Source organism: Etheostoma cragini, chromosome 13, assembly GCF_013103735.1.
Source record: "Etheostoma cragini isolate CJK2018 chromosome 13, CSU_Ecrag_1.0, whole genome shotgun sequence".
NCBI lineage: Eukaryota > Metazoa > Chordata > Actinopteri > Perciformes > Percidae > Etheostoma > Etheostoma cragini.
The window spans coordinates 5,237,699-5,257,458 of NC_048419.1; the positions used below are offsets into that span (position 1 = coordinate 5,237,699).

The following is a 19,760-nucleotide window of genomic DNA, read 5'->3' on the forward strand; positions in this document are numbered from 1 at the left end:
AATGAGCAATTACAAGAGATTATTTAAAATGAATATAATAGAGGGATATGAAAAGGATTTGAAGTTATAGTATTGTATAATGACTGTTTGGTTTCTTGGCATCTATATACTAATAGATCTATATACTAATATCTCTATATACTAATATATTTACATACTAACAGATCTATATGCTAATATATTATATACTAAGTCTAGTATGGATGTGTTATTTAATCTGCCATAGATAGAGGGTATGTAAAGAAGAAGAAAGGGAAGAAAAGATGCAAAAACAGTGTAAATTTGTGTATGTATGTATGCATCTGTGTCTATGATGTGTAAATAAGTGAAGCATAAGATTTTCAGTTTACTAAAGGATGAAAGTAGAGAAAGGGGGTGTGACCTGATAAGTTATCAACTTCTTCCCACTCTTTTTTGAACATGGGAATTTTTTGTTTGGATGACTTTCAGTTTTAGAAGATTGTGCTGAGAAGTACATGGCCTTATTTATTTTTCATTTTAATCATATATATATGTATGCATGAATGTATGAATATATATTTTTATTTTAATGTTTTACATGTTCAAATAAACTATTAAAAAAGTAAGTAAGATTGTAAGTAAACAATCTAGGAATGTATCATAGACGCTCATAGACAGTTAAAGAAAGTAGACACTTTACAGGGAATGTATAGTGACCACCACCAATAGACTGTATATGTATTGATTGATTGATTCAATACGTATATATATGTACAGTCTATGCCACCGCCCCGTGACGTAAAGACGCAAGAAGGGGCGCATTGCATTGTGGTCGCCGGTGCCTCGGAAACAGAAAGCAGTGGCGCTCGCGCTCCAGAAAGCTACGCTAACATTCAGCCTGGACACACTAAAAGGTAAGTTGATACTCAACCATTAACATGTGGCTGTCAGTAGCTAAAATATGCCGCTAACAAATAATAGTAGCGTTAAACGATAGGAGGCATTAGTTACAGTTATTGGTAAGAAGCTAGCTACAGTGCAGCAACTTTAGCGTAAAGTTAACGTTAATTTCACGGCGCCTAAATTCTGAGCTAACGCTAACGTTACTAACGTGGTTCTAGCGTCACAGTGCTAGCTAACTACTTCGACTATGGCGGGGATTATTTCATGATCTTATCACGTTTAAAGCAAAGAAAAACCAACATGTAAGGGAAATAAACGCTGGCGCAGTCTGACTGTAATGAACGTTAGCTCGTTGTGCTAAAGCTGTGTATTAAAATGTATTGCGCGCGCAATTCAACACTGAGGGAATACTCGTATTGTTGCTAGTCACTCGTTAGATATCAATAAGTGTAAAGTTAACACATGGATGTTTACCCAGTGTGCAGTGTTAGGTGTGGAACTGTTTGAGTACCAGGCAAATATTAACATAACTTAGATAATTACTCTGTTAATGAAGAATTTTGCAGCGGCCGCTTGTTTGCAGTTATCAGGTAACGTTACCCATGAACGTCTGCTGATGTTAGGTTAATGTAAAAGTAATTATACCCGCTGTTTTTACATATATTTTCTTCGACCAACTTCCGGGTATCTCTATGTAAAAAACGAAACTGACTGAGGTTGGAGTAATTTTAATATAAATTGAAACTTAACAGCCTGTTACAACAACTTAAACATGCATCAAGACCCAGTTGTATCGAGTGTTAGTTTAGGAGTGTTGCCAAGATTGATTGTATCTCGTAAAAGTATTTATCCTAAGCTAACAGGCGAGGCATCTGTAGGAAAGCGAAGCTGGCTTCTGACTCATAGCCATTCAAATATTAAATACGGTTAGTGCACACAATATTTGTATTGCTACACTGTTCACTTGATGGCAATGCGTACTTGAAACTTAGAAATAACTGAGTCAAATTTAACCCCATGTTCAATCAGAAGGGGGGGAACAAAACAATTTAAGAAAATAATGGAGAACTTAAGTTATGGGTTTGCATGGATTTTACAGCATTTCACTTTATATTGTTGTCTTTGTGTTACAGTTCTGTAGTTGGTGAGCTTTGACGGCCTACGAAAGCAGCCATGTCGTCGACATCCCAAAAACATAGAGATTTTGTGGCCGAGCCCATGGGCGAGAAGCGTGTGATGGCTCTTGCGGGCATTGGAGAGGTCCTTGGCAGAAGACTGGAGGAAAAAGGTTTTGACAAGGTAATGGAGATTTGAAATATTTGCACATCATACCATATAAATTTACAAAATGCTCTGTCCATAGAAGGTTGAAAAGCAGCCAGTAAGTAACATGAATATTCCAGCTTATGTAATGTTTGTAAAATTGAACTACAATACAAATTGTAGTTATGTAAAAATAGCAATTAATGTTTTAGAGTAAGAACCAGTATACAGTATATGTGGGGTAACAATTAGTTCCCCTTAAAACCGTGCGTGTGTGTGTGTGCGCGTGTGTGTGTGCGTGTGTGTGTGACTTTAAGGCCTTGAGTTAGCCAACCTGTTTCTACATACCAATATTCTATTCATGTAAGCATCACTATGAAGCTGCAAAGAAATACTTACCTAAGCTGTTTTTCAGGCTGTGATTAACCATTGGCTCCTTGACACACAGCTGTTGATGCAGGACATACTGTAACAACTACATTCCTGTCTTGATTCGATTTTCTGTTTTGCTTTTATATCTGTTCCCAGGCGTATGTCGTCCTCGGGCAGTTTCTAGTGCTAAAGAAAGACGAGGAGCTTTTCCGGGATTGGCTAAAGGACACTTGCGGGGCAAATGTCAAACAACAAGGTGACTGCTTTGGCTGTCTTAAAGACTGGTGTGACGCCTTCTTATAAATCATTCAGTCATTGTTTTATACTTCTAAAGTCCATACTGTACATTACATCTGTGATCTTGATTCAATTCAGCTACACCATGTATATGAACTCACTCTGAACACTCTAGGGAGAATATTGAAGTCAATCCTTTGGCCCCCCCCAACTGAATTCACACATAACTCACCCGGTTAGCCCTTTTATAGCAGTTTTTTTTAAGCTGGTTGTAGTAGAAGTAAAAGCAGCTGGTTTAACTAATAACAGTAAGTCATGTCATGCTATGTCACTGAGCCAGCATGCAAGTAGCAGGCCTGTGACACAGGGACACCTAAATGTAATGCAGCCTTTATTAACGTTATTCTGTGAGAACCAACTATGGAGGTGCCCTCAGGCAAAAACTGTTAGTTTCCAGTTTTGGGAAAAAGCGGCTCATGTTCATAATATTAATTTTTGTCATTGGAATATTGTATGTACCGCCTGCTAAAAAGGTTGAATTTTAAATGTATGATTCATCGATGTTGGTCATGTACTGGGAATGTTTTTCAGCTAAACATGGCTAGCTTGTTCTATGTTTAAACATTATACCTTAAGACAAATCTTGATGTGTTTTCAGTTCAGCACCCCTTTTTCTTTCTGTGTAACCTGAAGATTTACCAGTACAATCTAGACTTATTTGTACTCACCTTTCACTCTTGGGCTTCTTTGTCTGTTTGATTTGTCTTACAGCGTGTGTGACAGATTTATGTGACACACAAAAACTAATCCTCAAAACAAATGTTACACTGGTTTTAGCAGAAAAGCTGTTTTTATTACAAAAACTTTTTAACTTTGATCTCAAAGAAACGGCATGACCAGACCCCCACATATGGTCTGCTCAAAGTTTGTTTGAACCCGAGATGGAAAAGTATATGAATAAAGATACCAATGCAACATGCTCAAACACGTCTATTCCTGATTGCTGCAGCCTTTCCATCTAATAATTTACTGACAAGTATGTTTCTGCCAGATAAGTTGGCAGTAAACATACATTACAAACAATACATTTTGTGCTTGTTGGAAGAGCCGGGTGTAAAGAAAAATGAGTTGCGACTTGTTGGTGTGCTTAAGCGGCTACGAGGGTGTAAGAGTTTCATAAAACGCTGTCAGAATTATGTGACAGCCAACTAAGTCAAAACTATAACGTGATGCAGTAAACCAGTCAGCACCCTGTTTGTCCCTAAGAAACTAAAGGCGTTGAAATGCTGTACTCCTATAATAGAATGTAGTTAAAGATTCAGTAGAATTTCTCGTAGTTTAACAAGAGTGAGGTAAAACTCATCCTTTTTTCTTTACAAAAAGATAAATCCATGGTCACAGTTTCCAGTGGCTTAAATGAAGATGAGCTACCACAGTATATCCAGTACAGATGTGTTTTGTAGCACCAACTGGCCTGATTTAGGTCAGGTCTTCATAACTGAGCTTGACGTTTTTGTGATGCCTTAATGTATGCTAGATAAAGCATTTTATTCACTCAGATGAACTATAATACCTGCAGCAACGTCCAGGCTGTGTCAATTAGTCTTCCACACACCATCTGCCAACTTAAGATGTAACCAATGTGTAGCAGCTTTTATCTTAATTTATTTTTAATTCTTTTTTTTTTTTTTTAAACACTGGCTGACGTGTTTGCACTTGACTGTGGCAACTTCAGTTGTGATATTGCTCTTATTAAAAATAAACCAATAGTATCAGATTTGGACAAATTTGTTTTTACATGTTTATTAAAGATTTGAATTCTATCAAATAAAATCACAAATGAGAGAAAACGTTTGATAACAGGATGTTTTATTTCAATACTTGATATGCCATGGTTACTCTCCCGCCAAAGCTTCAAATTTGATGTTGGCAAGACACTGAAAATACATTGGTTCATTTTGGGAATTGTCCAGAGCAGGGGCTCCTAAAGGTTTTGTTGTGTTGAAGATGCTGTGGCACCCATGACTTGGGACCATGTCCAAGAGAACTCTGACTGAAAGCTTTTTTTAAAATTAATTAATTTATTTTTTGGCGTGGGTATGATTTAACAGAAGTAAGCCTGTGCTGTAGACATAATCACAGAAAGTGACACTTTTTAATTAAAATGTTAATTCCCAAGTCGTTCACATCAGTCCTCGATTCACAATGAGTAGAGACGTTGAGCCGAAGGACCCCTAGCCTGGAGAGCCTCTCATACCTGATTGGTTAAAATGATGATGCACATCTCTCTTTGAAAGTATATTATAACAGACAGACTCATAACAGAGTAGATTCCTTTTTTTTTTTTAATGGCTTAGATTATATAATTAAATGTCCATAACCCCTGGAATGTTTTTTTTTCTTCTTTTTAGGTCTGTGCTATTGAGCTATAAAATCTGGATTTGACAATGATCAGATGCTCAGAATTGTTGCTTTAGTTTCACAGTAGCACCTATGCATACACACACTTGCACATCCACACCAAGGCAACAGTATAGAAATGAGCACAATCTTAATACACCCTTGAAACCAATTGATTACATTTATATAATCCACTTATTAACAGCTGCTGTCCTTGCTAGATACAAGTAACTGCCCAAACAAAGGAACGTGAATGAGGAATACAAAATATATTGTCAATAGATGGAATGTACTGTAAAGGACAATCTAAATCCTAATGGAGAAAGAACACTGAATGAAGACCTGGACCTGTAAGTAAAGCATGTGTAATCTTAAAAAGCTCTTTACCTCCATCTGCACAAAATCGCCACATGGGAGAGGGCATACTTAATTACCTAACAGGCTTGTCTTTTTTTCCTTCGTTATCAGGTCTCAAATGTATGGAAAATTTCTATGGGGAAAACCTAGCCCTGACCTATCGGAGTAGCATCTGAGACATGTAGCACCACCATAATCCAAAACCCTAATGTGGGAATTTAGCCTCCCACTTAAGTGTCAAATGCTGTAGAATCCATAATATGTGTCTCTTCCTGTGACTGTTTGAGCTTGTTAAGACACCTGATGCCCAGACTGTTTCCTTTTTGGCAGGTACCTGTAATATGTATGAGCATTAAATGTGTTTTCAACTACATGATAGCCGTTTCTTAAATTTCTTAAGACGTCCTTCCTTTTCTTTTGGTGATGAGGATTCTGATTCTTTATTGATTGAAGGATTGAAGGACTGAGACTGTCGTTAGCCGTTCAAGAATTTAGTAGATGGTTGTGTACTGTACATCGGCAGCTTTTATGCAAGGTTACTATAGTACATGTCTTATTTAGATCACAAGTACATGTACACACTGTACATACATGTACATACTGTACAGTTGTACTGTTAATCGCAACAATCCCTGTTTGAGCTCAAAGCAGAGCGCAGAAGAATTTCTTCTCCCTGAAAGGGTTCTCTGAGGTGGGCACGGGGCTGATCAGGGGGTCGTCGCAGGAGTGTGCGTCGCAGTACGCCATCAGGTCGGCTGCCGCCTTTGATACCTGGGGATGAAGATGATCAGAGTAAGGGCGATTAATAAACAAGGTTACACTCCTTTTTAACCATTAGTGCATTACACAAAGTCAACATTTATCTTTTGATTTCATTACTCTATCAGTCTATGACTTTAGAGGCTGCATTTGCCATGTTTTTACACATTGGAAACCCTCATCTTGGTTGTCTTCATATTCTGAAGTATGTCCAGAATATCTTTGGTTGTACAGTGAATGCTGACTATGTACTTTTTTGTCCACTTTTTCATTGTGGTATTTGCTGCAGGTAAAGCTGTTTATTTAACTACAGAAGGTCAACATACCAGTGTATTCAGGATCATACAGATTAGTTTAGTTCACAGTTGTAGCTTGCATGTATAAGATGTGGTTTAGAACACTATCTGTAACCCTCATAAAGATCATTAGTGTGTTGTCTTACAGCTCTAGTAATGATGGGTATAATTTCCCAGTTTTCACTTTGAACTTCTTGGTCTTTAGAATATCTTTTTCCTTAGCATGGCAGCAGATGGCTGGAGAAAATGTATTACATCCTTTGTTTCTGTCTGAGGTCCATGCATGTCATTATATACATGGTGGAGTTGTAATAACATTGCGTAATAATGACACCATTTACAACCCCTCACATTAGCATTTGACACAGTCTTGGGTTTTAAGCCAGTGTCTTTTAGTGACAGCTGAAATCTAGCTAATGAAGATTAATCAGTAGATTCATGTTTGGGTTTACATTTCTTTGAGTTTTAAAAAATAGAAATGAAGATATAAAAATGAAAAGTCATAGAATACCTCTAGTTTTGCTTTATGGATTTCTATTTCAATATTTTAAAGCAAGACTAAAGAACTTTTCCCGCTTCGGCCAACCTACCACAGGTTGGAACTACGGACCCAGAACTACCCAATCTGGCAAACTTGGATAGTGCCGTAATAGCCGGTACAGAGCCGCAAAGCGAATGCAGAAGTCTCGTTCACCCTGTTACGAGTTGATGAAACACTGAAACGATTTTGTAAAGGTAATTTAAGCACCTAATCGGTCTAACCACAAAACGTTTTCTCATGTCTCTCTTAGGGCAAACCCTCAGTCCAATCTCCCCTTATAAAGATATCTTCTGTCAGAGGTGACAGCAGCGGAATACTGTCTGTTATATATATGTATTATATGTTATATATAAGTTTGTCCCCTACTGTGTTTCCACACTAATGAATAGTTCTTTTTTAAGAGTGCAATGTGCCACTGCAAGGTGTTTTCGATGCCATTAGGAACATGACCGAAGCCAAAACCTTTTGGAAACCGTCCAATGAAACGCATCGACTTAAAGTGCATTTGTGCTGTCCTTTCAACTTTGATTTGAGGCTTAAATGTACAATAGATGATCAGCTGCTAAATCTAACCTTTACTTTTTTTAATCAGAGGGCAGGGTTGGCTTGTGCAGCTATATCAACCAATATAAACCAGTGTGGTAGTATTACTATAATTTGTGTGGACATGTAATTACTACAACATAGAAACCAATTACAGTGTTGGCCAGTTTGGACTTTTCCAGCTTTTCAGAAAGTCAAATTAAGAGACAATGTTATTTAATAAACCTTTTTTTATGTGTTATATAAATAAAATGGATTGGATTTATCCATTGTATTGTTTTACTCATCAACCCCCCTTTTTATTGTGTTTTTAGCACATTACACTGTTATGATTCATATCGGTGTCCAGCTTGTCTTACCTTTATCCGACAGAAACTAGCCTCTATCTTCAGTTGCTCCACCAGCTTCCTGGCTTGACCGACACTCATTGTACTGTTCACTGGGGTGTCTCCTTTCATCCTGGCCACAAACACAGCAACATTTAGGCTTCATGGTTTTAATTTCATACATTCTTTAAATCTGTAACCTTTTTTTTTTTTAGTAGTTTCCATATAGCCCTGCTTCTTCTTCAGGAATGACTGATTCATGAAGCCTTGAAATACAATTCTTCTCTCTCTAAATGTATTCTACAAAAAATACAAAAAATGTGTAAGTAATGTTTATAGGTTGCAATAAGTTTAAGAGTATATTTCCTTTGCACAAACTGCACCTAGGGTTATTAATTGTTAGAGTTTTTATACATGACTCTAGGGTGTTTAAATGAACTATATGGGTGAACTAAGAGTTTTAAGACAAAACATTACACAGCACTATGATGTCATATATGATGAAAGCTAAGCTCAACGATGATAGTATTTAAATCGTATTCATATATTTTGGCAGCTTTAGGTGCATAGCCAGCAAAAATAAAACCGGTCAGTCTCCAACAATGAAGTCTAAATATCAGTCAACATGGTCATAGAATTGGCTCGTTTGCTACAGTATGTCAAAGTGTATGGGAACAAAATTATAAACTCTATATTTAATCATATGTAAAAGAAACAAACTGGGCCAAATGGTCAGATTTATTCACCAGGGCCCATAGTTTCTCCCACTACGAGCAAGAATACAGCAACCATACACAAATCAAATATAAAATGAAATTGGCATTGTAGCAATACAGACGTATGAAATTATGAATAAATATAGGCCTACATATGACTGAATAAAATGTGTCACAGATGGAAAAGGAACCATGGATTGTCAACGGGGGGGGGAAAGCAGAGCAGCAAAAGAGCGAATCTATTTAAACCATTCTGGACCTTTCTACATTGTCTTTTTCCTTCTATCACCATCCACCCCCTTTTCTCCTTACCCGTATTATAGTCCTCTTCAGATGCAGTCTTCCCCCCTCTTCTCTGTGATTTCCTCTCTTTTTCTGCCTCTCCGTGACCCTCTGTAAGCTTCCGTTTGGTGGTATCAGTGTAGCCGGACCCCACCCCTCACAGACGAAAGCCTGGATGGTACCCTGATCTGTACAGCCCAGCACACTGCAATTCTGCCACAATAAGAGCACTAGATTTGTGGTGGATGGATAGGATCACCCCCTCGGCAACGAGTGGTACCTGCCAGATGGAGGGAGGGGGGAGCCATTGGTGAAGGTTTTCTAATGAGGGCAGATTGTACCATTTTTGTGCTGGGAAAATTGGTTGCCATCTCTCAGGTTTCAATCTCTGAACAGGATGTCTGTGTGTTTTTTTTTGTTTTGTTTTTTTTTTGTGCTAAAAGAGCATATACAGCTTGGTTTGTGAACTTAAGAGGCCTGAATCATTACGTCTCTCTCTGCCTTTTGTGATGCCCACCCTCTCCTCTGTTGCTATGGGGACTGCTGCAGTCTGGTTTAGTGGTTAACATCACAGTTGAAATTGTAAAAAAAATTCTGCTGGTATTTAAATGACTGTGTATGTGCTACAGATGAAAGTAATGTCTGTTTTCTCGCATACTAGAATAATAAAAAGGAAAACAATTAAATGTGTTGGACGGACGGAAAAGCAGAGGGGGTGTCGTTTTGTCAGTAGCCAGGCTCTTACAACGCTTTTAGACCAAAGACTCTGTGGAGAGAAGAGCTGTCTAGGTTGTAACGTTGACTGAATGAATAGAAATCCTTTGTAGTTGTGCAGACATAGAATAAAGATTATTTGACCGAAGTACCTCCCATTAAACGTGATACATCTCCATCGGAAATTCCGAGGATTCTCGTCCAGACGGTCGAGCTGGTAACCGGCTACACGCAACTGAAGTCTCGAAATAGCCCCAGATATAGATAGCAAAGATGGCGTCGACGCCATCTTTGCTAGGCTAGCCTTTTCTCGGCCTAAATGGCGCTATGGTTGTGTCCCCCACTTGTCTTTTTCGGCGGTGACGTCTCATTTAGTTGTAATATCTCTGGTAGCGATGAGGCAGTTTCGCGTTCTAGCTTGTTTGTCCTTCGTTCTTGCCGTCGTAAATGCCTAACTAGCTTACTTTGGGGAAAAACCGTAGACTGTATCAAAAAGAATCAAAACTTAGCCTATGTACATTAATAGGCTACATATAATAAAAGGCAATGTTTGAATGTACATTTGTAGCTTTGTGTTGGGTGGTGAGATTTATTGAGAACATTTTATACACTGAGTAACAGTTCTTGTTCTGTTCTTTTTTCTTTGGGGGAAATTCAACATAATTCTATTGTCAAATAACAAGAAGAATTTAATAAAATTACTAAAAGGTGTTTGGTGAGTCCACCAAACAAATGTAAACTAGTCTATATAGTCCTTTTTTAGTAGTAGTAGGGGCAGCAATATTTTTCCGTGGCAATACTGTATCGATACACACGTTCCAGGTATTGATCTTTTAATATTGGTAAGTTTGTCTGCATGAGAATCCCATTCTGCAGCAAAGAAAGTGAAGTGAGAGGAACAATTTAAAAAAAAATCTTTTTAGATAAAACATGTTGACAAAGTTTCCTTTTGGGGACATCAATTGAAATTGGAAAAAAGTTAATAAATTGCAATATATCGCAAAATATGTTTAAAATTATATGCAATTGTATTGTATCGTGACGTTATTATCGTGATGATATCGTGTCACCTCTGGTGATCTCAACACAGCATGACAGTTCTTATAATCCAGTAATATTGTAAATTTCACTAAAAGATGAAAAAACATGTTTTTATGAATGTTAGAAGGGCAAATGAAAGGATAATCTTCTAGTAAATTGTAAAATAAGATGGTGAAGCTTCTGCAGCTTGGTGTAAACATCAGAGATCAAAGAGCTGCTCACATACTGTGTCCTTATTTCAACATTTAGCTTTTTATTGTGTTGCATTGACTGATTTTAATCTTTATTACTACTCCGCCAGGGACTGCAGAGGAACTTCGTGATTTATACACTGAGGCTGCAGTTTAAGGACTCCATCTGCTGGATGATGCTTGCAGGTTTGACTGCATCTTTCACTTTGTAAAAAAACACTTTTAACAACAAGTCAGGAGATACGTGAACCCCCAACTTCTTTTGAGGTAAATATTCAAATCGGTTCCCAACCCAACTCCCCACAGACTGAGTTACTGCCAACCCCATTAGTACAATTTATGAGTACAAATTACAGAACATTTAAGGAAGGTAATCCTGTATAAACCTATGTGACTCAAGTCAACCTCACCTTTTTCTGGTGAAAATGTCAATTCATATTCAGAGATAAAATGTCTCATTCATTTTGTGGAAGGTCCGAGTTAAGAAACAAGCTTTTCAGAGAAAATCAACAAGAGGCAAAAAAAGTTTGGCAACTTTAGTCTTAATGATTATGTCGCGATGTTTGGACCAGATTAACTGAATAACAAGTTGCAAATCAGAGTGCTTTTTAATTGACTTTTTACAAACCAGTTGCAGGCTAAAGTTGAGGCAGAAAATCATGGATTTCAGAGCAAGTTACAACCGAATTTCACCTAAAATTATTTGATCATGGTTCATAACCAAGGAGCTAAAAATGTATCTCCCACTGTAAGAGACTTTTTAACTTTTATAGTAAAATAGAGTATAATAAGAGTATATTGACACCTCAAGTTAGTTAAACAGGAATTCAATAATATCAAATTATATTTCAAAAAATCACAAATTCCTGTTTTTTAAATCTGTAACATAAACTGTAAAAGGTGTCCTACATCATTAAGTATTTTTTTGAAGCACAGGTGTAAGTAATACCATAAAAGATGGCTCTGTTCCAATTGTGTCCCAAATGCGTCCTGGTAAGATACACAATACAAGGTTGAGCAGCCAATAATGTTATTAAATTCTCCTGTAATTTTCCTGTTATGATCTGTCAAATGTCTGTTGATGAAAGAAGTGAACAGGAGGAGGAATAACAAGCTTGGGCTTGGCACAGCTTTTTCACATGGCGCAGTCTTGGCTTTAACATGTTAAACTATGCACTCAGTACGGCATAGCAGTACTAATACTGAATTGTTGAAAATCTGAAAACCCCTTTTGATTCAGAGCCTTAATATCAATGCTATCACTCAATATTGATCATATTTATGTTTACTAATACCATAGGTATTCACTGTTCATTTCACTTCGAGAAATAAGATCAGAAAACGCTTTTATCAGTTAATACTTCATTTAACCCTGTATTTAGCATTTATAGTCAGTACATAAACAATTACAATATGCTTTTATCTGACTACATTGTAGCTTTAAGCAGATGCAGAGTATGGAAAAATATAAAGGTATTCCTCAACAACTAGTTCATGTTAGGAAAAATCCAGCACATAAACATTTGATGAATGCTTATTACCAGTTCTTGGACAAGACATTGAAGAAATTAACTAATTATTGATTTCTGTTTAAACAGTATTATAAACCATGTATGGGTTATATACTGCTATTTCGTAATGACTGCAGAAAGGTAAATGCTCTCCATTCTATACATGCACAATATACAATAAATAGCCCTGTGTCTCAGTTTCAAAAAAATGAGAGCACATAGAATAATAAACGATGATTTCTCATGAGGCTGCCGTTTGAATAGCAGCTGTTGTGTACTATCCCTGGTTTTCATGATTGTTTTTAGGCCAAATGTTTTCATGTATTCTTCTGCTGAGCAGATTGGTTTCAGGCAACACATCTACACTTGAAACCCAAATTTAAATTCAGCAGGGACTTGGCAGCATTGCTTGTAATTTGAGCACCAGTTTATATCCATGTGAAAAATTCTTGTCCTGGCACAAACTCTGAAAAACAGTGACAGCAGTTACAAACCAGTACATGACCGCAAGGGCCGTGTCTAAAACGCTCCCCAGATGGTCCACTAGACCTCCTGTTTCATCTCAGCAGGTTATGCTCTGGTGTAATTAGTGGGGGTGCATGACATCCAGCAAATATGCTCCCCTAATGATAATAATGTCATAGTTAAAAGTGTACACAGTAAAGCAGATGACTGCTGTGGCAACTTATTTATCAGGTACAAGATAAGTAAACCTTTTCCAAAATAAGAGGGCAAAATGCACATAGCTAGCAATGTAATGTTTAATTATCTAATGCTATAAATATTACAACGTATTCACTCTTAATCGTTTCTTTTTAATTAGTCATTCTTAATTAGGTTGAATTAAATTAATGCCGAGGCACACTGGAGCCTTCAAGTGTGGAAACCTCAAAACCTGAGTGTTATCACTTAATTTCTTACTCATTTCATTAAAAATGAATAAACAAAAAATAGGTTTAGTATGTGACGCAAATACAAATGCATACAGTTCAGTAATTACGAAGTTTAGTGACTAGAATGTTTGATTTGTCTCGTCGAATAAATGGAAGTCATCTCTCGTTGTCCACCTGTGTAACGCTGTCACATTATCATTGCCATCGCAAAACAAACAGCTGTTTCAAATCAAACTTGTGTGACCCGGTCAATGCATTGTTGACATTTTTTATTTGAATCCATGCAGCACATTGCAAGGCAGTTGTCTACCTCTAGGTTGACGTCAATAAATATTGAAATAATGTTGATTTTCATTTCCGAACCATTTGGGCCATTGATTCCATGTTTCAAGCTCGACGGTTGCTGTGGTGTTAACGAAATACATGATTCATTATCTGTGGGACTCAGAGGGTTAATGTCTGATGATGACTAGGGGCTTTTAATGGGTCTGCATCTCAATTATCTCCAGAATTGAACCACAGTAAAACGTCCATAATGATTAACGACCCCTTCCTTTTCTATTAGTGCAATTTGAGAGAATATTTTACACCAGAGCACCGTTGGAAGTGAAAACAGATTTGTTAGCAATTGTCATGCAGGTGTGTGCCAACAAAACATTGATATGGAAACATTCAGAATAATCTCCAATAAATATGTCAGAAACTATTATATTGATTTAATTAAGGGCAATAGGGCATGCACTGGCAACATTCTGGTTTGTTTCATAATTATTGGATTGTTGCTGAGAGATTTTCCTGTGCAAACCTGTTTCCTATATACTACTAAAGGGCTTTGTCTAATATGTTTTCAGGGAGATGTTACCACAGCATTTTGTGACTTTGTAGAAAAAGGTTTCCTTGGCATGTGTTAAAAAAGTCTCACTTGACGCTAGGCTATTTGCTGGGCTAATATTGCATATATGCAGCTGATGGCAATTTCATTAGTTTAGCAAGTATTTGCTCTTAAACCCATATTGTTTGGATTGTAGGAGCTAATTTAGACTTTTACCTGATGATGGTGCTAGATGCAAAGTGAAGGGATCAACAAAGTTCTTAAAGTTCATTTTGACTGGGGCATGGCTATTTTGTACCAAATTTCATGGCAATGCCTCCAATAGCTATTGAGATATTTCTCTTAAAGGACCCATGGCATGAACATTTCACTTTATGAGTTTTTTAAACCTTAATATGAGTTCCCCGGAGAGACACCATGGCTTGCAAACAAGTGAAGCATGGCAGTTGGTCAAGGCCTACCCCCAGCCTCCACCTTGTCCCCCTCTCTCCTCCTCAATAGCATTTAAAGCTACAGACTCAGAAATGGCATATCCTAAGGAAAGCTCATTGTGGGACTGGCTTTAGTGGCTTTAATTCTGCACCGAGGCTGAATTTTGGGAAAGAGACTTCAGATACAGTATTAGGGGACCAGTAAGGCCTAAATAAATGCATCCAAAAAGAAGCATGTAATGGGACCTTTAAAACCACAAATAACAATGTGGTTGCACTAGATGAAAAGTCAGGGTAGGGACTTTTTGGGTTCACCAATGTATATGTGTTTCATCTTCAGAGGACCCTAAACATTTATTGCAATCCATCCAATTAGACTGAGATATTTCAGTCTGGACCAAAGTGGTGGATCGATACAGTGACATTACCTTCCCTGGAGCAACGCCCCTAGGACGGCTAAAAATGAAAATATAGATTATCGTTAAACAGGAAATCCTGAGATCAACACTTGCACTAAGATTTGTCAAATTAGAGATCGAGGAGTCAAAAAAGACAAGCCTCGCCCTCACAGTTTAAAACAGTCAGTACGGTAGCGCCCCACGCGGCTTATGCTTTTTACTTTGCAGGAGTTATTGCCTGGCCGACAGTGAGTTTGTTTTAACCTCTCTAACTGATCGATCCGCCCCGGGTGCTCAATCACAGAGTTGTGAATCCCAAACCAGCTCTTACGTAAGGATGAGTGAAGCAGATCTGGGTGGGGTGACCATCTGTATCATCAATTGCAGCTGGCCGTTTGTATTGACACTAATGTCACTGCTCAATACTTTCCAAATAGACACTGCTGACTTAATTCAGAGAGTGCTGGTGATCTGTCTGCAGGATGCGCTTCAGCCTATCACGGTGCAGGTTTTTGTGGGATGTTTGAGTCCCCCAAAGCTTCCAGCGCACTCACAGAAACAATCGTAAAAAAGTTAAACAACAGACAATGCCAAGAATGATCATTTTTCAGGTTTTTCTTTTAATGAAAAGAGCCAGTTCCAGTGTGTTTACTAGAAATTAACATGGAGAACAACTTCAATTCACAATCCAGCCATCAGGTTTTGTACTGCACAATTTAGAATGTAATAACATTATCAAATTAAGCAATAACCAACAAAAGAGAAGACAATCTCACCAACACAACAACCAGATTAATCAGAGCGAGCGCTAATCAAACATGTAAAAATGGAAGAGAAAGTACATGTGCCAACTGAGTTTGTCCACTGAGGCTCCTCAAACCTCTTTATGAAGCTAGTGCAACTAGTGTGTTGCACAACTGTTCTGCCTGGCTGGGAGTTTGATGTCGTGCCAACACAATGTAGTCACATCTATACCAATGATCAGTTTCCACACACATCACTTTTCTTGTCATCTACATCCTTGTAACTCCATGGAGCAGATGCTGCTGCTGCATAAATCTTCTAAACTTAGTCCTTTTTTGGAAGTCATTGATGCACGTGAGGCCTGTTCATATTTGAGAGAATAGTCTTGACACTTGATACACATTCTCTGAAGTATATTTACTCAACTTGTAGTTTTGCGTAACATTTTCTGCTACAAGATTATTTATATGCATTTTGTGGGGGGTTTATATGCCTTATAAATAAGTTTATATGGCCCAATGCCCATGTGCACTAAGAATATATTTTGTTTCATGAAGAGTTAAATTAAACATGTTCCAAACATAATCTAAATGCATTTTTTCATAAGTTAGCTTTGTGTAGTTTACCTCAAAAGCAAACATATAACTACAAAATTCATCAATGGATGTGGGTTTTTAACTTTGTTTGCACTACTGACATTGTAATAGACATCATTGTTGTTCAGTATTATTTTTGTCAACCGATTCTATTTAAAAAATACCTGACATCACATCGTGAAATCAGCTACATATACTGTATATAGATGCTAATGAATTTAAACTGAATCTTCTTTTGCCATTCACACTGTTGCAACTGAAAATATATGCAGGTTGTGGTAAAATGTGCAGATTTGTATCAGAACAATGTTAATACGCACATTAATATTGACTAATTGAAGACTTTTTATGTTTATGTCTTAAACAACAAAGAAGTGAGCGCAGCCGTGCTAGCAGGCTTAAGCACAGCGCTGCTTCGAGCTAAATGCTAATTCCACCATCCTAACATAGTTAGAGAGCAGGTGTATGTGTAACATCTTAGTTTAGTGTGTTAGCATGCTAACATTAGCAAATTAGCACTAAAGTACAGCTGAGGCTCATAGAAATGACATTAGCGTTGCAGGTATTTGGTCACAAACTAAAATATTGGGTAAACAGACATTTTGACGTGTAGATTGTACACAAAAGGTCAGGGGATTCAAGTTTTTACAAATTGTCCTCTGGGGACGCATTTCATGGTAATCCATCCAATAGTTGCTGATATATTTCATTCAGGACCAAAGTGGTGGACCAACCAGCCAACCAACCAACCCACCAACCAACCAACCAACCCACCCACCAACCAACCAACCAACCAACCAACCAACCAACCAACCAACCAATATGTCCATCCCTAGATTAATGTTGTTTTAAGATTTCAAAATAATCTTTGAAATCTGTGTAATCTTGTTTATGTCCTTTTCATAGATGTGTTGGATTTCACTCAATTTGTGAATTAAAATTTGACGCAAATGTCAAAAAATACGCTGCATATATCAAGGAAGTATATTATATATCGCAACATGTGATACAAATATGCATCTTGTCGAAATTTCAGTTACAGGATTAATGTTTTAACTCAACAGCTTTTAAGTCATTTAATCCGTGTATTTTTTTCCCCATAAATCCTGATAAAGGACAGAGATTAGTGTCAAATATTCCTCATATAACGTAACTGAAGTCAATGATAAAACTCTGACCTAACCTAGACAACAAAACTTTCCACAAGATTAACACAGTTCCAGAAAAAAGCAACATCACAGTTTTATTGACCACAGTGAGCGATGAGTTGAGCTTGTAAAAAGGCTTTACTGCTACATTTTACTTTCTCTATCCTTTTTTATCATGCGTGTTAAGGAAGACCAACAGGAAAAGGCTACAGATCCTTCTGTTGTGCACACAGTCACTCTAAGATGATCACACTGCCCCGAGGCAGCACAAGAATAAAGCCTGGATTAAATTGGAACAATGTAAGCCGGGCTTCCATATTCAAGTCCACTCCAACGGTCACCTTTAGCGATATTCACCACTTTTCGTCAGCTAAATGTGACGTACAAAATAAAAGTCTTTGTGATATAGCAGCATTGTATTAGTCACAGTGCATCTGAAAGAATCATGAAGAGTATAGTCAGTACATGAAGGTAAAAACAAAGTCTTGATACAAGGACCAGTTACTACAATATGAAAATATTACATTTGCTTACGAAAAAAAGGAGCATCACAGGTTAACATGAGTTGTTGGGTCTCTGGAGGAGGAGGGGCGCTGGGGTGAAATAGCACAGCATTACTATGATGGTCATACCTGAAGAGTTCTTACCCCCGTTAGGAAGGAAGGAGGTGATCTGCTTTTCTCTTGAATCATCTTATAATCATCATCAGTCCCATGAGTCATTATCCTTCAATTCAATATTTGGTACAGGAAATAACACCTTTAAAAAACAACTAAAAAGACCAACATAGTACAAACAGGAATAATTAAGTCCCTACAAATAAGCAATGCATGGATATACAATGTTCTCAAAACCTTATCATACATACTGTAATAACTTTCCTCTTTTCAAGTGCTAAATACAAATGGAAGATTTTTTTTTACACACCGACACTCACAGAGACACTGGGCCTTCAGTTTATATGAATTAAAGAGAAAATGTTCTTTTTCTTTCCATGTATCTCTCCAGTACAAACGTCTGAGGTCAGCACTGTCTCAAAGTCCATTCAACCTGGAAAGAAAGAAATTGCTTCGACAGCCATTTTGCATAAAGTCTGTATAAAAATCAAGGAGCAATAGCAACAGGCCCTCTTCAAATGTTAATAATATGACACACCAACTGGGAGCTGAGCTGGAGAGACTGGAGGAGTGACAGCATGTTTGGTTGAAACCTCTCCAGCTGAAATAAAGGCAAAAGGTAAAAACAGGAATGCGGTATGTTGACCTGCGTTTACTGAGGTCTGATAACAGTGAAACTGTAATACTGCAACGCAAAGCACGGCTCAAGATCCTTAGTGTCACTGCAGAGTTGGAAGCTGGCGTTCTGTCCGAGCAGCCTATCTTACATAACAAAGATTCATGAAAAAAACTTTAAATACACAGTTACAGTAAATGCGTATACATTACATAATGAAGACGTTTGTCTGTAGAAAAATATAAAGCCTATATCAAACTCTTTTAGACAGAAAATAAATCCAACAAGCAAAATTCAGGATAATTTTACAAAGTCATGTTTATAATGACAACACAGGGGGACCAGATTACACTAAAGGCTAAACTGAAGGCATTTTGGTCTTAAAAACATGGAGGAGGACATTTTGTTAAAAGCTGGAAAAGGGGGCACTGGAATTAAGATGAAATATTACAAGAATAAAAACAAATGCTGACAAAGTTTATCTCAGTTGTAAAAGTTTACGTGCAGTTACGTTTAATCGGATTTTGATTTGTTTGGGTTTTTATGGATACAGAAACTGTACCTTCCCTCTCTTCAAGTGAGTTTTAATCAGTAATATACTGTATGTGTGCATATCTCTGGACTATCTGAGTGCCTGGGTGGCCCTGTCCTCTGTCTCAGATAAAAATAAAATAATAGGAGCAAAAGTCCTCTCTTCCTACACTTGAATCTTTCTTTACAAGCTTCAAGTTTAACAATTGAAATTATAATTTATTTTGCAAATTAGCATGTTATCAAAAATATGTATGGCATCAGTTTAGAAAATGTGCAAAATAATTCTCATCCTTACCTACCAGTTTAGAAAACATCCCTTCTCCACTAATCACAAATTCTTCCCATACAGTATTATTAACTGATATAATATTTAGTTTGAACATGAACTGGGTAGACTGCAGTTTGTATCACATTGCCTTGATCTGCACTGACTTTGCACATCTTAATTGATGCATGAGCCATAATTTGTATCTGTTTTATATTAAGAAGATACTTCTCGTTTTCTAATGTATTTTCCCATGTTTAGTGATGTTTTGTT

The 19,760-nt window shown here is 37.3% G+C and overlaps 2 protein-coding genes across 2 annotated transcripts; one reads left to right on the forward strand and one right to left on the reverse strand.

Moving 5' to 3' along the window:
- Positions 1 to 750: 750 nt before the first annotated feature.
- Positions 751 to 3,831, forward strand: banf1 (BAF nuclear assembly factor 1). The gene is made up of 3 exons (XM_034889238.1): positions 751 to 875; positions 1,998 to 2,163; positions 2,656 to 3,831. The coding sequence occupies exons 2-3, from the start codon at positions 2,038 to 2,040 to the stop codon at positions 2,800 to 2,802; spliced, it is 273 nt and encodes a 90-aa protein (XP_034745129.1). The 5' UTR covers positions 751 to 875; positions 1,998 to 2,037; the 3' UTR covers positions 2,803 to 3,831.
- Positions 3,832 to 4,829: 998 nt separating this feature from the next.
- gng3 (guanine nucleotide binding protein (G protein), gamma 3) lies at positions 4,830 to 9,319 on the reverse strand. The gene is made up of 3 exons (XM_034889239.1): positions 8,987 to 9,319; positions 7,992 to 8,091; positions 4,830 to 6,264 (listed from the first exon to the last, which is right to left on the reverse strand). The coding sequence occupies exons 2-3, from the start codon at positions 8,088 to 8,090 to the stop codon at positions 6,136 to 6,138; spliced, it is 228 nt and encodes a 75-aa protein (XP_034745130.1). The 5' UTR covers position 8,091; positions 8,987 to 9,319; the 3' UTR covers positions 4,830 to 6,135.
- Positions 9,320 to 19,760: the final 10,441 nt, after the last annotated feature.